This window comes from Lithobates pipiens, unplaced genomic scaffold, assembly GCF_037356315.1.
Source record: "Lithobates pipiens isolate NorthernLeopardFrog02 unplaced genomic scaffold, aLitPip1_a1.2 Scaffold_19, whole genome shotgun sequence".
NCBI lineage: Eukaryota > Metazoa > Chordata > Amphibia > Anura > Ranidae > Lithobates > Lithobates pipiens.
Window position 1 is genome coordinate 591,718,977 of NW_027507764.1, and position 21,757 is coordinate 591,740,733.

Genomic DNA, 21,757 nt, shown 5'->3' on the forward strand with positions numbered 1-21,757 from the left:
TGCTCCAGTGTTTTAATAGGGACCCCCGTATAAAAAGCATAAGGGTCAAGGACCAGTACTGGGTGGCAACGTACTTAGACCCCCGGTACAAACACAAAATGGCGGAAATGTTACCGCCGTCACAGAGGGCTGTCAGAATGCAGCACTTCCAGGTCTTGCTTTGAGAAATGCTGCATTCTGCTTTTGCGTGCGCTGGCAGAGGAGCAATTCCCACTCCCAGAGAAGGAGTTGCGGGTACCAATCCAACAGCGCCTGCAAGAAAAGGCCGGTTTGAAGATGTGTTGGTGACTTCGGATATGAGGTCATTCTTTCAGCAGACCCATCGACAGGTGTCATCCGGATCCAGCATCAGGGAATGCCTAGACCGTCAGGTGTCCGACTACATCGGGTTAACGGCCGATGTGGACGCTCTGAGGAGTGATGAACCCCTGGACTACTGGGTGGGCAGGCTGGACCTCTGGCCAGAGCTTGCCCAATTTGCAATCAAACTCTTGGCCTGCCCCTCATCCAGTGTCCTGTCCGAAAGGACGTTCAGCGTAGCAGGGGGGATCGTGACCGATAAGCGTACTCGCCTAGCTCACGACAGTGTTAACTACCTCACATTTCTAAAAATGAATGAGGCATGGATCTCAGAGGAATTCAACACATGTGACCAGTAGACCATGTATATGTCTATAAACATTTTTTTTAATCAAGCACACAGACCTTCTTTCTTCATTTGGCTCACTTCCTTGTCCAAAAAAAGCACACCGTACTATATGCCCGTACCCTCCTCTTTGAAGAGGTTGAGCGGTGTCCTATTTCTACTGGGGCTGCTTATTATGAGGGGCTCCCACCATCCCTGTGCTGTGCTGACTTCCTCCTGGGGCTGCTTATTATGAGGGGCTCCCACCATCCCTGTGCTGTGCTGACTTCCTCCTGGGGCTGTACCTATGCTGTGCATATTATGAGGGGCTCCCACCATCCCTATGCTATGCTTATTATGAGGGGCTCCCACCATCCCTGTGCTGTGCTGACTTCCTCCTGGGGCTGCTTATTATGAGGGGTTCCCACCATCCCTGTGCTATGCAGACATCCTCCTGGGGCTGCTTATTATGAGGGGCTCCCACCATCCCTGTGCTATGCTGACATCCTCCTGGGGCTGCTTATTATGAGTGGCTCCCACCATCCCTGTGCTGTGCTGACTTCCTCCTGGGGCTGTACCTCTGCTGTGCATATTATAAGGGGCTCCCACCATCCCTGTGCTATGCTCATTATGAGGGGCTCCCACCATCCCTGTGGTATGCTCATTATGAGGGGCTCCCACCATCCCTGTGGTATGCTCATTATGAGGGGCTCCCACCATCCCTGTGCTATGCTCATTATGAGGGGCTCCCACCATCCCTGTGCTATGCTGACTTCCTCCTGGGGCTGCTTACGGTGCAGGTGTCAGTGCTGTATATCACGGTGCTGATGTCAGTGCTCTCTATCACGGTGCTGTTGTCAGATGACTCTATCACGGTGCAGGTGTCATTGCTGTATGTCACGCTGCTGGTGATCATCTCCTGCACCCTCTTCTCTGCCTACCCTGGTCCCTGACCTTCCCTCTCCTCCATTGCCTTCATGCGCTCCACAGTCCTGAATTGTCACAACAATTTCCCATATAAAAAAAGAATGCTTGTAGTTGTCGATCCCAAATTCACCTCATACATGTGTTATGTCATTGGCCATGTGGTGGGACTATGTTTGCACAGCTAGTAATTATTTTGTGGCTGCAAATTTGACCTGTAGGTTTGCGAAGTTCGCCTCCCATTGAAGTCAATGGGGCCCGCCGCGAACGTTCCGGTTCGCGAACTATCGGCCGCGTTCACGGAAGTTCGTCCATCATTAATGATGATGATGATGGGTGTATTATACAATGATGAGGATGATGAAGATGATGGGTGTATTATACAATGATGAGGATGATGATGATGATGATGGGTGTATTATACAATGATGAGGATGATGAAGATGATGTGTGTATTATACAATGTTGAGAACGATGATGATGATGGGTGTATTATACAATGATGAGGATGATGATGATGATTAAGGGTGTATTATACAATGATGAGGATGATGATGATGATGATGGGTGTATTATACAATGATGATGATGATGATGGGTGGATTATACAATGATGAGGATGATGATGATGGGTATATTATACAATGATGAGGATGATGATGGGTGTATTATACAATGATGAGGATGATGAAGATGATGGGTGTATTATACAATGATGAGGATGATGATGATGGGTGTTGTATACAAGGATAAGGATGATGATGATGATGATGGGTGTTTTATACAAGGATAAGGATGATGATGATGGGTGTATTATACAATGATGAGGATGATGATGATGATGGGTATATTATACAATGATGAGGATGATGATGATGATGGGTGTATTATACAATGATGAGGATGATGAAGATGATGGGTGTATTATACAATAATGATGATGATGATGATGATGGTGGGTGTATTATATGATGATGATGATGATGGGTTTATTATACAATGATGAGGATGATGATGATGGGTGTATTATACAATGATGATGATGAGGATGATGGGTGTATTATACAATAATGATGATGATGATGATGGTGGGTGTATTATATGATGATGATGATGATGGGTTTATTATACAATGATGAGGATGATGATGATGGGTGTATTATACAATGATGATGATGAGGATGATGGGTGTATTATACAATAATGATGATGAGGATGATGGGTGTATTATCCAATGATGAGGATGATGATGAGTGTATTATACAATGATGAGGATGATGATGGGTGTTTTATACAAGGATAAGGATGATGATGATGATGATGATGAAGGGTGTATTATACAATGACGAGGATGCTGATGATGATGATGGGTGTATTATACAATGATGATGATGATGGGTGTATTATACAATGATGAGGATGATGAAGATGATGGGTGTATTATACAATGATGATGATGATGATGATGATGATGATGGGTGTATTATACAATGATGAGGATGATGATGGGTGTATTATACAATGATGAGGATGATGATGGGTGTATTATCCAATGATGAGGATGATGATGATGCTGGGTGTATCATACAATGATGAGGATGATGATGATGATGATGATGGGTATATTATACAATGATGAGGATGATGATGGGTGGATTATAAAATGATGAGGATGAGGATGATGATGGGTGTATTATACAATGATGAGGATGATGATGATGGGTGTTTTACACAATGATGATGATGATGATGGGTGTATTATATAATGATGAGGATGATGATGACGGGTGTATTATATAATGATGAGGATGATGATGATGGGTGTATTATAAAATGATGAGGATGAGAATGATGATGGGTGTATTATACAATGATGAGGATGATGATGGGTGTATTATACAATGATGAGGATGAGGATGATGGGTGTATTATACAATGATGAGGATGAGGATGGGTGTATTATACAATGATGAGGATGAGGATGATGATGGGTGTATTATACAATGATGAGGATGATGATGGGTGTATTAAACAATGATGAGGATGATGGGTGTATTATACAATGATGAGGATGATGATGATGGGTGTATTATACAATGAAGAGGATGATGACCCAAATCAAAGGGCCTGGTATGGACTGGGGGGGACTCTACGCCATTTTTTTTTCTATTGCCGGCATTCTTCTCTTTTGTGTATCTGTCAGTGGGGAAGCCCGCTGACAGCTGATGACTCTCATGGTTGTTAAGGACAGGCGGGCGGCTTCCCGGGCTGCTGCTTAACAACCAGCTATTCCTTCACACAGAATTCAAATCAGTCCAACGTTATTCGACCGATCCGAATTCTAATCGTTCTGGAAAGTTGGAATTTGTTAGAAAATTAATAAATGTAACGAATCGAAAAAATAAAACGAAAATGAAAACAAAACTAAAGGAATTCTGAAACCAAACAAAACAAATTCCATAACAAAAACGAAATTAGTAACATAAGGAATCTTCTAAAATGAAACGAAACATATTTTTCTGTTCTGCACATGTCTAACCTGCAATAAGGCAGTGTGGCCAGTCCTCCTAATCAGCAGGTGACGGGTCCCCCTTTTGAACTCATAGGACATGGGCCTGGTACAGGAGGGCAGGCTGTACTGCCTTATCAACCCTGGAGCACGGGGGGATTAGGGTGTGCCCAGGCACATCCGGCACACCCCCCGCACACGCTTATGGCCCTGGGTGAGCAGAGAATAGGTACAGAAGTCTTACCGTTGGGTGTCAGTTGTCCAGGTTGACCCTTCTTTCTTACATCAGAAATGGGGGTGAAGTAAGTAGCCGGTCTGACCACCAAGGGAGGCAAAAAATGTCTGAGCTGAAGAGTGGATTTTATAAAATTACAAATTACAAAGACCGGATTCTTCTCTTCATGAGATAAGAAGGTTTTATTTTCACAGATATGGAGAAGAGTACAGACAATATGGAGGCTCGGAGTTCTTTTAGCCATTGCACAGAAGTTTTATGGTTGGTACATTTCCATTGGCTGCTGATTTGGGTGGTTACAAAATATGAAAATATAATATTCTATCATTGGATACCTAGTAGGAAAATGACAAATGCTAAACAGAAATACAACAATTTCCACAAGTTATCACCCATTTTACAGTTTAAAGCGGAGGTCCACCCTAAAGTGGACCTTCCGCTCATCGGAACCCTTCCCCCCCCCCCCCCCGGCGCCACAATTGGCACCTTTCAGGGGGGAGGGGGGTGCAGATACATGTACAGTACAGGTATCTGCACCCACTTCCGGGATAGCTCTCTGCGGAAAGGGGCGTAGATTACGCCCCTTTCCGAAAGTCCCCCGCTGCCTGCTGGGAAACACACAGATCCCAGAGGCAGCGGGGTCCATCCTTATTGCGCAGCGCGACTCGCGCATGCACAGTAGGGAACCGGGAAATGAAGCCGAAAGGCTCCACTTCCTGATTCCCATACCCAAGATGGCGGTGGCAGCACCCGAGAGACGATCGAGAGATCGGCTTCGGGTGCCGACATCGCGGGCGCGCTGGGCGGGTAAGTGTCACTATTTTAAAAGTCAGCAGCTGCAGTATTTGTAGCTGCTGGCTTTAAAAAAAAAAACGCGGAGTCCCGGCGGACTCCCGCTTTAAGACAGAATTATATGGGGGGCGTGTCCGGATGATGTAAGTGAGAGCAGACGTGTGTCTGGGGAGCTCCGGCCATCCGACTCATAATCCTTTGCCATCCTGCTAAACTGTCGGCCCAATCGAAGAGATTTCTCGGCCGGAGGGACTGCTGCCCTGCTGCATCGTATCCTGAGGGGAATTTTGTGGAGTGGGGGACCGTGGAGCCCAGGATACAGACGCTCATCCTCCTCCTGCCGGACGCCATCTTCCAGGCCTCTGCGGGGCAATCGGGGCTGATCCGGGGCCTGTGGGAGAGGCTCCTCTCCATCCATCCACTGCCCCCTTGTGCCCCCGGGCTGTCCCCTGGCTCCGCGGACCGCCGGAGTTGAAATTTGGGCCTGAGGCCTAGCGCGGCCTAGCGAAGCCTGCCGCGGACCGGACTTTCCTGGCCGGCCGGCCGGCGGGGGAGCGCCGCGATCGGCCAGCGGAGCGGCGAGGGCGGCTGTGGGCCGGTGGGGGACTGACTCCTGCATTATCATCCTGAGGGTGCTGGTGGGGGGGCTGTGGAGCCATTATCCTTGCCCTGGCCTGGTCCGGCCTTACGCAGCCTGGGAGTCACCTGCAGCCTTTACCCAGTGGCTGGAGGGGATGTGATGTGGTCGGCCTGACCCCTGTGACTCGGTAACTGCTTGGTAACTGCTCCTTTCATCTATTGCTGGACACTGCTGCCCATCGCAGGGGGGGATGTTCTGGTGCACTGCTTGAGGGCCCTGGCAATCCTCCCTTTCTGACGGACACTGCATCCATCCATCCAGCTCCCTGGGCCCTGCCATATAGAGTCTCTGCCTGAGCCTTGCTGCCAAGGGATTGCAACTGTGCGGAGCGGAGGCTCACGGACGCCTGCAGTCCACATCCCTTCATGGGCCCTAAACACCGGCCTAAGAGCTCTTCTGCACTGAGCTGTCCTGCTCCTGATCCGCCCGCTCAACCAGATCCCTCTCTTATTGGGAGGGTGCAGTCGCTGCTTGCGGAATTGGCCATGGAATCCGGTTCTCCCTCCGGGGTGGCTTTGCCTACCCCTCCCTCCCAGGACAGTACTGCGGTGATCCTAGCTGCTATTGAACAAAGTAAAACCTCTATGCTGGTACGCATAGACCGCCTTGCAGAAGAATGTAATCTTATTAGGAATGACCTGGACAAGATCAGGGGCAGGCTGACTGAATCAGAAACACGAATCTCTGCAGCTGAGGACCTCACGGCTACCCACACCAACAACATAGCGGACCTACAGCGCACGGTGCAGCTGCTTGTCGCTAAGGCTGATGATGCGGAGAATAGGGCAAGACGCAACAACATCCGTGTCTTGGGCCTGCCGGAGGGGGAGGAGGGTGACCGGCCAGCGGAGTTTGCTGAAGACTTTTTCAAGAGGCTGTTGAGCCTCCCGGAAGTCTCCCCGACATATGTTGTTGAGCGTGCTCATCGTGTTCCTACAGGACGTTACATTCCAGGGGCAAATCCCCGACCATTCCTGGTCCGCTTTTTGAATTTCAGGGACCGGGATAGGATCCTTTCCACAGCTCGTAAGCTCCCTTCTCTACCATATGGCAACTCCTCAATCCTACTGTTCCCGGACTTCTCGGCAGACTTGCAGCGCAAGAGAAGGTCCTTTAATGATGTCCGCAGGCGCCTACGGGAAAAGGATATTAAATACAGCATGTTATACCCCAGCCGCCTTCGGGTGCCTTATAACGGATCGGTGAAATTCTTTGACACCCCAGAGGAAGCAAATGACTGGCTGATCACTCTACGTTAATCTTCTACAGCTATCCCTACGTTGATGGGGGGTACTACTTGCCTGAATTATTATCCTGTCATGGGCTCCCGGCCTTTTTGTTTTTGTTTTTTTGTTTTTGCTGGCGGGTTGTTGATACTGCTGCTGCGGAACTCACGGGATATTACTTACCCACTGGATGGGTGGGCGTTTTTTTTCATCCTTCCTGCCAGCGGATGGCGTACTGACCTCCACCTCTCCTAGGGCGTCTGCGGTGCTTTGCCACTGCTCAAGCTGATCCATCCTGACTCCGCTTTGTTTTTTTTTTTTGTTACAGGTCTTGTCCTTTTGGCTACTTCCTTTTAGCTCGGAGCTCCCCGGGCACGGGACACTTGAGGACTTATCAGTTCTTCCCCTCATTACAGGGGTTTTTTGACCTGGACAGGTGTAAGCGGCTTAGAGTGGCCGCTGCTTCGGAACTTTTTTTGTTTTAAAGTCTGGAGGTTTAAGTTTTGGTTAGGTTTTGGGTATCAAACTGGCCATGATTTTTAGTGCCCAATTGTTTTTTGTTTTTCCCCAATTGGGGCACTCTTGGCCGGTAGGGAGTTGTGGGTTTTCCTTTTTTCTTCTCTTTTGTTATTTTAATTTCCCTTATTTTTTTCTCTTTTTTTTCAATGTGCACTCTGAATCCACTGTTTATCGCATCTGTTCTGTATGCTTTACTTCCATGTGTCATGCTCACTGGCGGATTAAGGGGTTATGGTGTAGGTATTGCTATGTTATAACATGTTCCCAGCTGTTTCAATGGATTTGAGATTGGTGTCTTGGAATGTTCGGGGTCTTAATGATAAGGTTAAAAGGGCCCTGATGTTTAAATACCTGAATAGTCATAGACCCCATGTCCTTTTTCTCCAGGAGACTCACCTTCTGGGGAACAAAATACTAGCATTGCGCAGGCCCTGGGTGAGACAAGCGTTCCATGCTACGTATTCTAGCTATGCGAGGGGTGTGGCCATCTTGCTAAGTAAGTCTTTGGCTTATAAAGTTGTTCACCTGCACACTGATCAAGGGGGCAGATTCCTTATCCTGTTATTAGAGATTGAACAGGTGGTTTATGCCTTTGTTAATGTATACCTGCCCCCCCCTTCCATCCGCAGATCTTGTATAGGATTAGTGAACTGCTGGCTCCCCTCCAATTCTCCAGGTTGTATATAGCAGGGGATTTTAATTCCATCTTGGATCCATCTCTGGATTCGTCCAACCCAAATAGGGCATTTTCGCCAGAGCTACTGCAATGGGCTCAAACTTTTAACTATACTGAGATCTGGAGATGGAAGCATGCGGGTGCTAGGGCTTACTCTTTCCACTCTTTCACACATAAATCGGGCTCCAGGATAGACATGGCCTTCGGCAACTCTGGGGCCCTGACATCTGTGAGGGGGGCACTGTATTTGCCTGCAGGTCTCTCTGATCATGCACCTTTGGAGGTTACCTTACAGTTGTCGAACGTCAGAGGTAATGCTTGTTGGCGCCTGGCGCCCAAATGGCTGCAGGATTTACGGGTGGAGGAGGAGGTCACCCCTAAACTGAAACAATACTGGGAGTTGAACGAAGGTTCTACCTCGGCACAGATGGTTTGGGACGCCTTTAAGGCCAACACCAGAGGAGAATATATTTCAGCTATCAAGGCGGTCCGCTCTGAGCTGTCGTCCCAGTTGCGGACGCTCGAGGGGGGCGAGGCTGAGGCGGCTGAGGCGTTTTCCGACTCGCCGACCTTGGAGCGCTTTACTCGATTGGCTGACTCACGGCGGGCCTTGTCCCTTCACCTTGCTGAGGCTACTCACTTAGATTTGAAGTCCCTGGCGGGGAAAATCTTTGAATCCGGGGACAAAAACAGTAAGCTTCTTGCGAATTTAGTGGCTGATTCTAAATTTCAGACAGTGGTTTCGGAGCTCCGAGGGTCGGATGGTCAGTTAGTGTCCGCACCTGATCAGATACTTACTGAATTTAAAACCTTTTATGAAAAACTGTATGCTGCAGTCCCAGGGGGATCGGTGGAGGAGCAGAGGGAGTTTCTTTCCTCTCTGGATTTGCCCACTCTATCACGAGAGGATTGTGCATTTCTAGACCAGGATTTTACCTTGGAGGAAATAGAAGAGGCAATTTGCTCGTTCCCTGGTGGGAAGACACCTGGACCCGATGGCCTACCTGGCGAGTGGTACAGGTTGTACGCCCCGCTGGTCGCTCCCAAATTGTTGAAAGTGTTGTCTGACAGCAAAACTCAGATGGCACTCCCTCCGTCCATGTATCAAGCACACATAGTGCTTATCCCCAAGCCTGGCAAGGACATCTCCCTTTGTGCCTCCTATAGACCGATTTCCCTGCTAAATTTTGACCTGAAGATTTTGACAAAAATGCTGGCCACCAGGTTACAAACGGTCCTGCCCTCCCTGATTGATATAGACCAGACTGGATTTATGCCAGGGAAGTCCACAGATATAAATTTGCGAAGAGTTTTTACTCATTTGCAGTTGCCAACCACTGAGTCTTCCACGAGGGTAATAGTGTCATTGGATATCGAAAAAGCTTTCGATTCTGTGGCATGGCAGTTTATGTCCCTGGTGCTGGAGGTTATGGGTTTTGGAGAGGAATTTCGTAAATGGATTCACGTTTTATATAGGGAGCCCTTGGCACAGATTAAGATAGGTGGCGCCTTGTCAGCACCTTTCGCGGTCCGGTGGGGAACGAGGCAGGGTTGCCCATTGTCACCGGCTCTTTTTGCCCTGGCGATGGAGCCGCTTGCGTCGGCCCTCAGGAGGGCGGAGGGGGTTCGTGGGATACGGGTGGGTTCCATACACGAAAAGGTAGCTTTATATGCAGACGATCTCATACTTTTTTTAAGTGACCCTGCCCAGTCTCTCCGGGAGACACTACTCATTCTTTCCCACTTCACTGAGTGTTCGGGGTTGAAGGTAAATTGGGACAAGTCTCAAATCATGCCCATAGACAGGGAGGCTAAAGCGGCAGCGGATCCCGACCTACCATTAGTGTGGACGGACACAATCAAATACTTGGGGATTTATATCTCCTCCTCTACCTCTGATTTTTGTGCCCTTAATTTGGATCCATTGGTGCAGAAGATGAGGACTAGACTGAAGGCATGGTCACATCTCCCTCTCACCTTGATTGGGAGGATTAATTTATTTAAGATGAAGCTGTTACCTGCCTTCCTCTATGTTCTCAGACATGCTCCGATCTGGATTCCCAAAAAAATATTCCGCATGATCAATTCTCTCCTGGTGTCGTTTCTCTGGGGCGCTGGTCAGCCAAGGTTTCGACTGGCGGTGTTGCAGAGGCCTTGGGGGGAGGGTGGTTTGGCGTGCCCGGACCTCCACTCATATTACGTGGCGGCCCTTCTGTCCCATGCCCACAATTGGCTGGTTTCGGATGAGTCCAATGCGGCGGTGGTTCTGGAGGCGGCGTGGTTGGGGTCATATGAAGCACTGAGAAACTTGATGTATCGCGGTCTTCGGGCCCCGTTCCCTCTTACTGCCGCAATGCGGGCGGTTGTGAGGGCATGGCACATAGCTAGCTCGATGCGCCCCGTACCTTTGGGGCACATCTCCCCGCATAGTCCTCTTTGGTTTAACCCAAACTTACCGGAATTTGGTTCTATTCCTGATCCTGGTGTGTGGGCCAACAGGGGTATCAAATATATCGAGCAACTTTGTTTTGAGGGAAAAATACAGACATTTGACAGGCTGAAGCAACAGTACGCTTTGCCTAACTCACATTTATTCAGATTCCTGCAACTTAACCATGCCTTTCAAACACAGTTTGGAAATGCCCCAGTGGCGTTCTACACTTCGAGGCTAGAGACGCTACTCAGGGATGATGATCTGTCTAAACCTCTGTCGGCCATATACAAGGTTTTGCTCCCGAATGTTCACACCGGTCTCGAAATCCTGAGGGCAAAGTGGGAGGCGGATTCCTCCTCTTTGGACACAGAGGACTGGGAGGACATCTGGGAGTATCCTTTCTTGCAGTTAGTGTCAGCCAGGGATAGATTAGTGCAATTTAAAATAGTGCATAGGGTATATTATACTCCGCAACGTCTCCATAGAATCTACCCGTCTGTCCCTGCCTCCTGTTGGAGATGCAACTCACTCTCAGCGGATTTTATACATGTATTCTGGGGCTGTCCTCAAATAGCTAATTTTTGGGTGGAGGTGACTAACTTTATTCGGTCGGTTACCACCGTAACGGTACCGCTGTCTGTTGAGATATGTCTTTTGGGTTTGGTCGGATCGCTGGCCCCACGCCGAGCGCTCAGGACACTCCTGGGATTATTGTTATACTATGCCCGTAAGTCTATTGTTCTTAAGTGGAAGGCTCCATTGGCCCCCTCTATTAATTTTTGGAAGAGTTTAGTGAACACGGCTCTTCCACTGTACAAGGCCACCTATCTTTCGCGTGGCTGCGGAGCTAAATTTCATAAAGTATGGGATATCTGGACGGAGTCAAGAGACACCAATGCTGACTCGAGTGCCGACTGACAATGTTCATTAGGACTTAGTGGTGGCGTTCTAGGGTATTAACATGTCTGTAGCCCTGGGTCCTCCTTACAGGGGCAGTGAGGGGTTGGTTGGGTGGGGTGAGGGCTTGCAGGCTTCATCCTGGGATGGCCTACAGCCTGCAGTAGAGCATGAGTGAACTAGAAGATTGTCCTGAGCAGTGAGCAGTGGTGCTAGAGTGTACGGTGGGGTTGTTTTTTTTTTTCTTTGGTTGTATACGCCGGTGGCGGTTATTGGGGGGGGGGGGTTGTTTGTTTATTGTTGACTCGGGGGTTGTAGTAGTAATCAGCCTGGGTATGCCCAATAGGCTGTAAGTTGTTTTATGTTTTAATTGCAAACTCAATAAAAAGAATAAAAAAAAAAAAAAAAGACAGAATTATATATTTTATATGATGTTTATACCGCAGTTCAAGATGTTTTTCATTATATCACATCAATGAAAACATTATTTATAACATAACTGAGCTCTGAATGTTGGATATGACCATGTACTGTACAATATCTCTAGGTGTCTATACCACAATACTCTTCTCTCTTATTCTCTATAATAGGCGGGAAGCTGGGTTATCTCTAAGCAGGATATATAAGTAGCTCAGCGTAGAAATATAAAAACAAATTGTAAATATAAAATTTGTTTTTCTGATACAAAGAAGCAAAAATTCCTTTCTAAAATGTCTAACATAAAACTAAATAGTTGCTTTTATATAATATATTGTATTGTCTCTCAAGTTTTACATGTGCTTGAGGGTAGAAGCTTTGCAAGTTACAAATTCTAGCTCAATATGCTGCTCTAATGCTTTAGTGCCTCTTACCCTGGTGGTCAGTGTGCCCCCTTACCCTGGTGGTCGGTGTGCCCCCATACCCTGATGGTTGGTGTGCCCCCTTACCCTGTTGGTCGGTGTGCCCCTTACCCTGTTGATCGGTGTGCCCCCTTACCCTAGTGGTCAGTGTTCCCTCATACCCTGGTGGTCAGTGTGCCCGCATACTCTGATGGTCGGTGTGCCCCTTACCCTGGTAGTCAGTGTGCCCCCTTACCCTGGTGGTCAGTGTGCCCCATACCCTGGTAGACAGTGTGCTCACCTACTTTGGTGGTCAGTGTGCCCCCCCTTACCATGGTGGTTAGTGTGCCCCCTTACGATGGTGGTCAGTGTGCCCCATACCCTAGTGATCAGTGTGCTCACTTACTTTGGTGGTCAGTGTGCTCCCTTACCCTGGTGGTCAGTGTGCTCCCTTACCCTGGTGGTCAGTGTGCTCCCTTACCCTGGTGGTCCGTGTGCTCCCTTACCCTGGTGGTCCGTGTGCCCCATACCCTGGTGGTCCGTGTGCCCCATACCCTGGTGGTCCGTGTGCCCCATACCCTGGTGGTCAGTGTGCCCCATACCCTGGTGGTCAGTGTGCCCCATACCCTGGTGGTCAGTGTGCCCCCATACCCTGGTGGTCAGTGTGCTCACTTACTTTGGTGGTCAGTGCGCTCCTATACCCTGGTAGTCAGTGTGCACTCCATGCCTTGGTAGTCAGTGTGCCTCATTACCCTGGTGGCCAGTGTTCCTGCTTATTTTGGTGGTCAGGGTACCCCTTTATGCTGGTGGTCGGTATGCTTTCCTTACTCTGTTGCTCACTGTGCCCAATTAGACTTGTGGCATGGAGGTTGCAGTACCCACTGTTTCTCCATACCCACAGCTCCCGTCCCAACTGTCCCTTATTTCAAAGGGACTGTCCCTGATTTAGAACAATGTCCCTCTGTCCCTCTTTCCTCCTTATTTGTCCCTCATTTTGGTATGATCCATATGGTTTTATATAATATGAACGTTTTATCTTTCACAAAGTGTTTCCCAGCACTAAACCTTTCATCCAATTTCTAAATTGCTGCATTTGAAAATTTCAAAAGCCAATATAAAGGAATAGTAGAGGTAAAAAAGCACTTGTGGGTTTAACTAATCATTTTATATGTATAATTCTCTTTAGAGGGCGTGGCAGGGGGTGTGTCCTATGACTACCTACTTTTGCTAAAATGTTCCTCATTCCCATCTCAAAAAGTTGGGAGGTGTGCAGACCTGCAGCTTGTCTCTCCTGCCCCCCACACCGATTGTTTCCCCGCACTTTTCTGCGGTGTGACAGTAGCTGGCGGGGATCACTTTCCCCCTGCTGTCGGTGCCTGTGTTCCTGCACTCTTTATCTACAGACTCTGTGCCCACCTATTGGGGCGAGCCCTGTACAGTAGCAGCACTTTGCAGAGACTGTGCCCGCTGTTACTGTCACCCTGCAGTCCTGCAGGGGGAAAGTGATCCCCATCACCTCTTTACACTGTGATCTCGGTCAGGCCGTCACCCAGCAGATGGAAGGCCATGACCTGGCCGATGGAACACCTCAACTGTGCTGCTAAAATCACCAGAAGAAGCAACTGATTGCTAAACAAATGAAATGTGGACTAAGTTCTACAGATAACATGCAGAAGAATATTGCCGTGGTTGGTGGTGTGTGATTGGAGCAATTTATGATCATGTGACATTGATCGCCTCTGCATGGAACTTGTGTATCTTACTCCATAGGGAGCCATGTGTTCCATCCATCGCTATTCCTAATCAATCATTACTGATCAGTAAACATCTCCTCGTAGCTCTAAGCTTTTAACTAAATACAAAACACAGAGCAAAGTGTATACATTGTATATTTCCAGGACCGTTTAAATTATCTATGAATCCCCCATTATTATTATTATACAGGATTTATATACTGCCAACTGTTTATGCAGCACTTTACAACTTTAGGGCAGACAGTACAATAAACTACAGGAATCAAAAAGTAATAACTGTGGGGGGGGGGGCTGATGGAGAAAGTGAAAGTCCGGTTGATAGGTGAGGGCAGGATAGGCCTCTCTGAAGAGAAGCGTGTTTAGGCATCGTCTAGAAGTGGATAGAGTAGGAGATAGGTGAATAGATTGGGGTAGGGAGTTCCATAGGATGGGAGAGGCTCTGGAAAAGTCCTGGAGGTGAAAATTGAAGCAAGCGATGAGAAGGTCTTCAGAAGAATGAAGAGAACGATTAGGTAGGTATTTTGAGACTAGGCTAGTGATGTAGCTGGGGGCTGAGTTGTTGATGGCTTTGTAAGTTATTGTTTATATTTTGAATTGAATTTGTTGGAAGCCAGTGGAGGGATTGGTGGAGAGGGGTGGAAGATACTGAATGGAGACCAGTGGAGGAATTGGTGGAGAGGGGTGGAAAATACTGAATGGAGACCAGTGGAGGGATTGGTGGAGAGGGGTGGAAAATACTGAATGGAGACCAGTGGAGGGATTGGCGGAGAGGGGTGGAAAATACTGAGTGGAGACCAGTGGAGGGATTGGAGGAGAGGGGTGGAAGATACTGAATGGAGACCAGTGGAGGGATTGGTGGAGAGGGGTGGAAAATACTGAATGGAGACCAGTGGAGGGATTGGCGGAGAGAGGTGGAAGATACTGAATGGAGACCAGTGGAGGGATTGGCGGAGAGGGGTTGAAGATACTGAATGGAGACCAGTGGAGGGATTGGCGGAGAGGGGTGGAGGACACTGAATGGAGACCAGTGGAGGGATTGGCAGAGAGGGGTGGAGGATATTGAATGGAGACCAGTGGAGGGATTGGGGGAGAGGAATGGAACACACTGAATGGAGACCAGTGGAGGGATTGGCGGAGAGGGGTGGAGGACACTGAATGGAGACCAGTGAAGGGATTGGGGGAGAGGAATGGAGGACACTGAATGGAGACCAGTGGAGGGATTGGTGGAGAGGGGTGGAGGATACTGAATGGAGACCAGTGAAGGTATTGGGGGAGAGGAATGGAGGACACTGAGCCGTTGGTAAGGTGGATGAGTCTGGCAGCAGCATTCATGATGGACTGAATGCTTGGATTATCCAAATGATGATAAGTTCTCTTATAGACGCAACAATGCTTTACTTTAAAACTTGGATAAAACCGTTTATTAGTGCTTGAAGAACATCAGATATAATTTCATTGGCTCCAACACTGTGATGGCAGAAAACATGCTGGAAGTACTATAAGTACTGAAATTCCAAATTGGCCTTTCTATGTATTTACTAATCATCACATGCTCTATATCAGGGGTCTCAAACTGGTGGCCCTCCAGCTGTTGCAAAACTACAAGTCCCATGAGGCATTGCAAGGCTGACAGTTACAAGCATGACTCCCACAGGCAGAGGCATGATGGGACTTGTAGTTTTGCAACAGCTGGAGGGCCACCAGTTTGAGACCCCTGCTCTATATGGTATGGATGGGTGAAAAAGGAAAACGGCGAGTATAGCCTGAGGCACACACGGGTATTTTGTTCTCTAATATCTATAAAAATGGGTGAGATGGGAAGCACTGGAGAACTGCTTAATCAAACAAAACAATAACTGGGACCAATCAAATTTACAATGTCACCTTGTTTTTTTTTTAGTTTTGCCATTTGTCGGACAGAATTTTACCAAAACATTCAAATTTTTTTATGTTTTCTTCCATTATTTTAATTCTCTCCAAAAATCCAGTCTTTCCTTCCCGCTTCTCTTTTTCGATGAGCAGCTTTATGTAATCTGTGGCAAACATCGGGTTTGGTTTTAAGGCGATCTCCTGGAGACGTTTGAGGATCTCAGCAATCTCCCCAGTAAGTTCCCGTACCTCATCCTCTGCCTTCCTAATGTCTTCCTTCAATTTTAAAAAAACATCTTCTACATCCATGAACTCCTGAGCATTTTCATATTTTTTTTTAATATCAAAATATGTCATCTTCTTTTTGGTTTCAACAAAAGTTTCCCAGTAAGACTTTTCTAAAAGGTGTGTTCTGGTGCCATGTTTACACACACAACAAATTCCCCTCCAATTAAAAACTTCACAGAAATAAACCATGGAGTCATCAGACACGGGGCAGTCTTGATGACATGTAGAGCTGCACTCCTGGCAGTTGATTGAGGATTGGGATGAGTCTACCTTTCTTCTTACAGGTTCCGTCACTGCATACTTGAAATTCTCATTCTTTTTAACCTCCGCCCTGTTTTCAGTCAGAGCTCTCTCGGTTTGCTCCAATTCATGCTGTTTCCCGGTCACCACCTCAATTTTTCGGCCAAGTCCATCCAAAATTACCTCCAAAGCATTTCTTTTTACTAGAACTTCCTTTGTTAAAGTTAAATCTTTACTGGCTAATCCAGGCAAATATTGTAAAAAAAATTCCTCAATGCTTTCCATTGCCATTTCCCACTGCATTTCCTGAGTCTTGTAGACACGTTTGCCAACTTGATCAGGGCGGTTATCAGCGTACAGCATGCCGTTATTGACCATAAAATGCACAGGTTTTCCATCTTTAGATTTTGCACAGGGAACATCAGCCTCAGTAATTGCGGCGAGAACGCTCGGTTCCTGGAGATCAGAGAAGGTGGTGAAGAAGACTATATTATCCTTGATGTCTTTCCCAAAAATGGATAAAATGTTGTCATAGATGTACACCTGTGTTGGAGTTAACTGAGCCAAAGATGACTGAACCACAAAACAAATCGCATCAATTTCCGTGAATGTGCATTTAGAAAAAAATTCTCGGATCTTCTGCATGATTTTCTCATCATGATCCATCCCTCTGGTGTCTCCAAACCCCGGAGTGTCAATGATGGTTATGGGGTACGGGATTCGGAATCCATCTTCATGGTGGATCTGGTACGTGGTGATACTCGATGTTTGGCTGTGGGCTTGACTCTTCTTACTAATCTCCTCAATTAGCTTGAACCGGTGATCATCCTTCCACTCCACACCAAAGATGTAGTTGATCATAGCATTAATCAGGGTTGTTTTACCAGATCCGGTTTCACCAACCATCATGATCACATTACTTTTCTTATTGAGCTTCACTTTTTTAAATTCCCCTTTACTCTGCTGCTCTATTTTCCTCTTGTAAATGGTCAGAGATCCAACCTTCTCCGTGCTGCTCGTATATTTGTTCAGTTTCTCCAGTAAAGACCTTTTTTACGATTTTCTACCATAGAAAGGCCGCGTTCAGTACCTACAAAATCCACACAGTTATTAATATCTTTATATGATCACTACAACAAGTCACCAAACACTGAATATCATACAAGGGCACAAGCAGACAGCTTATGGTGAGGTGGGCAAAGCCCTATCACGTTCTATGCACTGTTTTACCAAATAAGCAAAAACCTATTTCCTTGTCACAAATATCTATAGGTCAACGGGACAGCAGAAGCAACAAAGTTACAACTCTGAGCTGCTGTTAAATGAATCTTTGCAATGGGGGTACCCAGGGAACTCCATACATTAAAGAGGAGCTTTAATTAAAAGTCAGCAGCTACAAATACTGTAGCTGCTGACTTTTAATATTAGGGCACTTACCTGTCCAGGCTTCTTCTCTGCCTTTTGGCTAAGATCAAGTGTAGTATCTGTTCTTTAATACAAACAACTGGCCACTGCCCTCACCTAAAACTGGCCTTTGTAGCAAGTAGCACATGGAAGGTCAACACATGCAAAGCAAAACCAAAGAAATCCCCAGCTCAACTTACCGACCAGCCAAACCAACCAAATTATCCTGTCTAAATACACCATACAGTGTGTATATATATATATATATATATATATATATATATATATATATATATATATATATATATATATATATATATATTAAAAATATTTTATATATGAATTTTTTATGTGTGAATTTTTATTGTAGTGCTGGCTCCTGAAGAGCACGTGCTATGTGTTTTTGAAATTTAAAGTTACACTTAAACTGCAGTTTGGTTTGAGTATTATTCCAAATTTTGACCTCAGCATCAGTCTGACTGAACTATAGGGTGTTCAGCCTGGCCATAGGGGGAGCTGTCTCCTCTAGTAGGCATGGAAACACAGTCTGGCTGGGTGCTTTAACCACTTGCCGCCCGCCCTATAGGGAATTGACGGCGGCAAAGTGGTTTCATAATCCTAACCGGACGTCATATGACGTGATTAGGATTATGAGCCGCTGCGCGCCCCTGGGGGCGCGCATCGCGGCGATCGTTGTTGCGGGGTGTCAGTCTGACACCCGGCAACTATGATCTCAGTAAAGAGTCTCCGACGGAGACTCTTTACCATGTGATCAGCCGTGTCCAATCACGGCTGATCACAGTGTAAATGGGAAGAGCCGGTGATCGGCTTTCCCTCACTCGCGTCTGTCAGACGCGAGTAGAGGAGAGCCGATCGGCTGCTCCTCTGACAGGGGGGGTCTGTGCTGATCGATTATCAGCACAGCCCCCCCGAGGATGCCCACACTGGACCACCAGGGACACCACTAGACCACCAGGGAAAAGGTAATAAAAATCCATAATCCTCCCTAGACCACCAGGGTGCCAGTCAGCACAATGGGTGCCAATCAGTGCCCATAATGGATGCCAATCAGTGCCCACAATGGGCATCACTGATTGGCATGCATTATTGTTTGGCACTGATTGGCATCCATTACTATAAACCGATGCCGCCTATGAGTGCCCACCTGTGCCGCCTATGAGTGCCCACCTGTGCCGCCTGAGTGCCCACCTGTGCCGCCTGAGTGCCCCCCTGTGCCGCCTATGAGTGCCCACCTGTGCTGCCTATCCATGCCCACCTGTGCCGCCTATCTATGCCCACCTGTGCCGCCTATCCATGCCCACCTGTGCCGCCTATCCATGCCCATCCGTGCCGCCCATCCGTGCCGCCCATCCGTGCCAGCTATCAGTGCCAATTTGTGCCACCTATCAGTGTCTGTCCGTGTCGCCCATCCGTGTCGCCCATCCGTGTCGCCCATCCGTGTCGCCCATCAGTGCCGCCTATCAGTGCCACTTCATTGGTGACACATTGGTGCCCATCAGTGCCACCTTATCAGTGCCCATCAGTGTAGCCCCATCAGTACCCATCAGTGAAGGAGAAAACGTACTTATTTACAAAGTTTTGAAACTGAAACAAAAAAAAACATTTTTTTTTTCAAAATTTTCGGTATTTTTTTATTTGTAGCGCAAAAAATAAAAACCGTAGAGGTGATCAAATACCACCAAAAGAAATCTCTATTTGTGGGGAAAAAAATGATACTAATATTGCACCTGCTGACTTTTAATAAATGGACACTTACCTGCCCCAGGGTCCAGGGATGTCGGCGGCAGATGACGAGCGATCGATTGTCTCTCTGCTGCCCCCGCCGCCATCCTCTGTCAGGGAATCGGGAAGTGAAGCGTTGCGGCTTCACTGCCCGGTTCCCTACTGCACATGCGCGAGTCTTGCTGCGCTTCTCTTCTGGTCCCCGCTGTGTCCTGGGAACTGTGTGTTTCCCAGAACACAACGGGGGGGGGGGGGGGGGCATCTGCGGGGGTCTGCGGCGGTCTGTCCCGGAAGTGGGTGCAGATACCTGGATTATCCATGTAACTGCACCCCCCTCCCCCTGAAAGATGCCGATTGTGGCACCGGAGGGGGGGAGGGATCAGATTAGCGGAACTTCCCCTTGTGTTTTTTTTGTACTTTTTTTTCACAGGTGAATGGATACTCATTCACATAGGGTGGGGGGCCGGTATCCGGGGGCCCCCTTATTAAAGGGGGCTCCTGGATTCCGATAAGCCCTCCGCCCGCAGACCCCAACAACCAACGGCCAGGGTTGTCGGGAAGAGGCCCTTGTCCTCATCAACATGGGGACAAGGTGCTTTAGGGTGGGGGGGTGCGCGCGTCCCCCCTTCCCCAAGGCACCCCCCATGTTGAGGGCACGCAGCCTGGTACGGCTCGGGGGGGGGGCACTTGCTCGTCCCCCCCCTTTCCTGGCCGGCCGGGTAGCGTGCTCGGACAAGGCTCTGATGTGGACCTGGGGGAACACCCACGCCAATTTTTTCGGCGTTGGGATTCCCCTTTAAGTCCATACCAGGTGGCGGGGTCAGCGACCTCTCCTTCGCGGGCCCCGCCTACCTGGAGACCCGCTTGAAATGAGCGGACTTTCCTCCGCGTGTGTGGGCGAGTCCGTTCATTTCAAAAGTACGGCGGATTTAGTACGCCGTATTAGTCCGCTGAAAAAGTGTCCCGTGTGTGGGCAAGTAGCCCGTTCGAAAAGTCCGACGGACAGTCTGGCGGGAAGTCCGCCAGACTAAGTCCGTCGGATAGTCCGCTACGTGTGTACGCGGCAGAAGTCTCACCCACTGGGACGATACGCGTGCGGGAGGAGCTGAACACATCAGCAGCAGCCACCCTCCAACTTAGACTTTGTGAGACATGCTTGCAGTTTGCAGCAAACAATTCCATTCTTAGCACTGGGATCAAAGTGCTTCACTTGTGAGTAGATTTACTTTTGGATTTAAATAAAATGTACTGAGTTCATACAGAGATCACTATTGGATGTCTCATTTTGATCTTACATGGTACAAGGAGGTTTGTCTGTAACAGCATTGATTGGGAGATCTGATGAGCGATTTGGAGCAGTAAAGCAGTGGATATAATATGAGCTGGATCTCTGGCTCTCCGGATCTCCGGATCTCCGAATCTCCGGATCTCTGAATCTCCGGATCTCCGGATCTCTGGATCTCCGGATCTCCGGATCTCCGAATCTCCGGATCTCTGAATCTCCGGATCTCCGGATCTCTGGATCTCCGGATCTCCGGATCTCCGAATCTCCGGATCTCTGAATCTCCGGATTTCTGGATCTCTGGATTTCCGGATCTCTGGATCTCTGGAAGACATCTTTACCTCTTTAATCCCTTGTGGGGGGAAGGCTTTTGTAGACCTATCTGTTAGTTCAGTGGGTGCACTGTGCAAGGTGAGCGGCTTGTATTTCTGCCGGTGGCGGTATTTTCACGAATCGGCACCAGATTGAAAAGCATCTTTACCAGCACAAGTGTTCACAGCTGAGGACTTTATCTGCCGTACTCCCTATTTACTCCTTTATATGTATGGACTTTCTCTCTGAAGTTTTTAAATTCATACATTTATTAATCCTTAGTGATTTTGTCTAGTTTTATTTAGCGCTGCACTATTTATGTTTTTAAAAGTTTACTTATGATTTGTATTTTTGACCTTGAGAGTTATAACAGCTTTTTAGGTTAGGACATTTGTTTGTGCCAATTGATCCCTAATTAGTTACTGCTTAACCTCACCCATTTCTAATTGCATAGAGGCAACTACTGCACTTATAGAGTGCACAATCTAAATGCCTTTAGTAAATCCATCCCATTGAGGAGGCTCAGGTTTTAACCCCCTTCCACACAATTTTACCCATAATTCCCTGTGA

General features: G+C 47.7%; 2 protein-coding genes and 1 pseudogene across 2 annotated transcripts in view; 1 reads left to right on the forward strand and 2 right to left on the reverse strand.

Moving 5' to 3' along the window:
• LOC143997778 (uncharacterized) overlaps window positions 1-21,757 on the reverse strand; it is a 101,135-nt gene that overhangs the window by 17,072 nt on the left and 62,306 nt on the right. The window lies entirely within an intron of this gene.
• Window positions 15,802-21,210, reverse strand: LOC143997884 (uncharacterized). The gene is made up of 2 exons (XM_077493711.1): window positions 20,915-21,210; window positions 15,802-17,494 (listed from the first exon to the last, which is right to left on the reverse strand). Exons 1-2 carry the CDS (start codon window positions 21,208-21,210, stop codon window positions 15,946-15,948), a joined length of 1,845 nt encoding a protein of 614 aa, XP_077349837.1. The 3' UTR covers window positions 15,802-15,945.
• On the forward strand, window positions 17,892-17,998 carry LOC143999776 (U2 spliceosomal RNA; annotated as a pseudogene).

What these genes read in the sequence shown, in the direction of transcription:
- LOC143997884 (XM_077493711.1), bottom strand. Translation starts at nt 21,210, where the DNA reads ATGTCTTCCAGAGATCCAGAGATCCGGAAATCCAGAGATCCAGAAATC. An exon ending in CAGATCTCCCAATCAATGCT is followed by an intron (nt 17,495 to 20,914) that starts GTTACAGACAAA and finishes ATCGTAAAAAAG; the next exon opens with GTCTTTACTGGAGAAACTGA.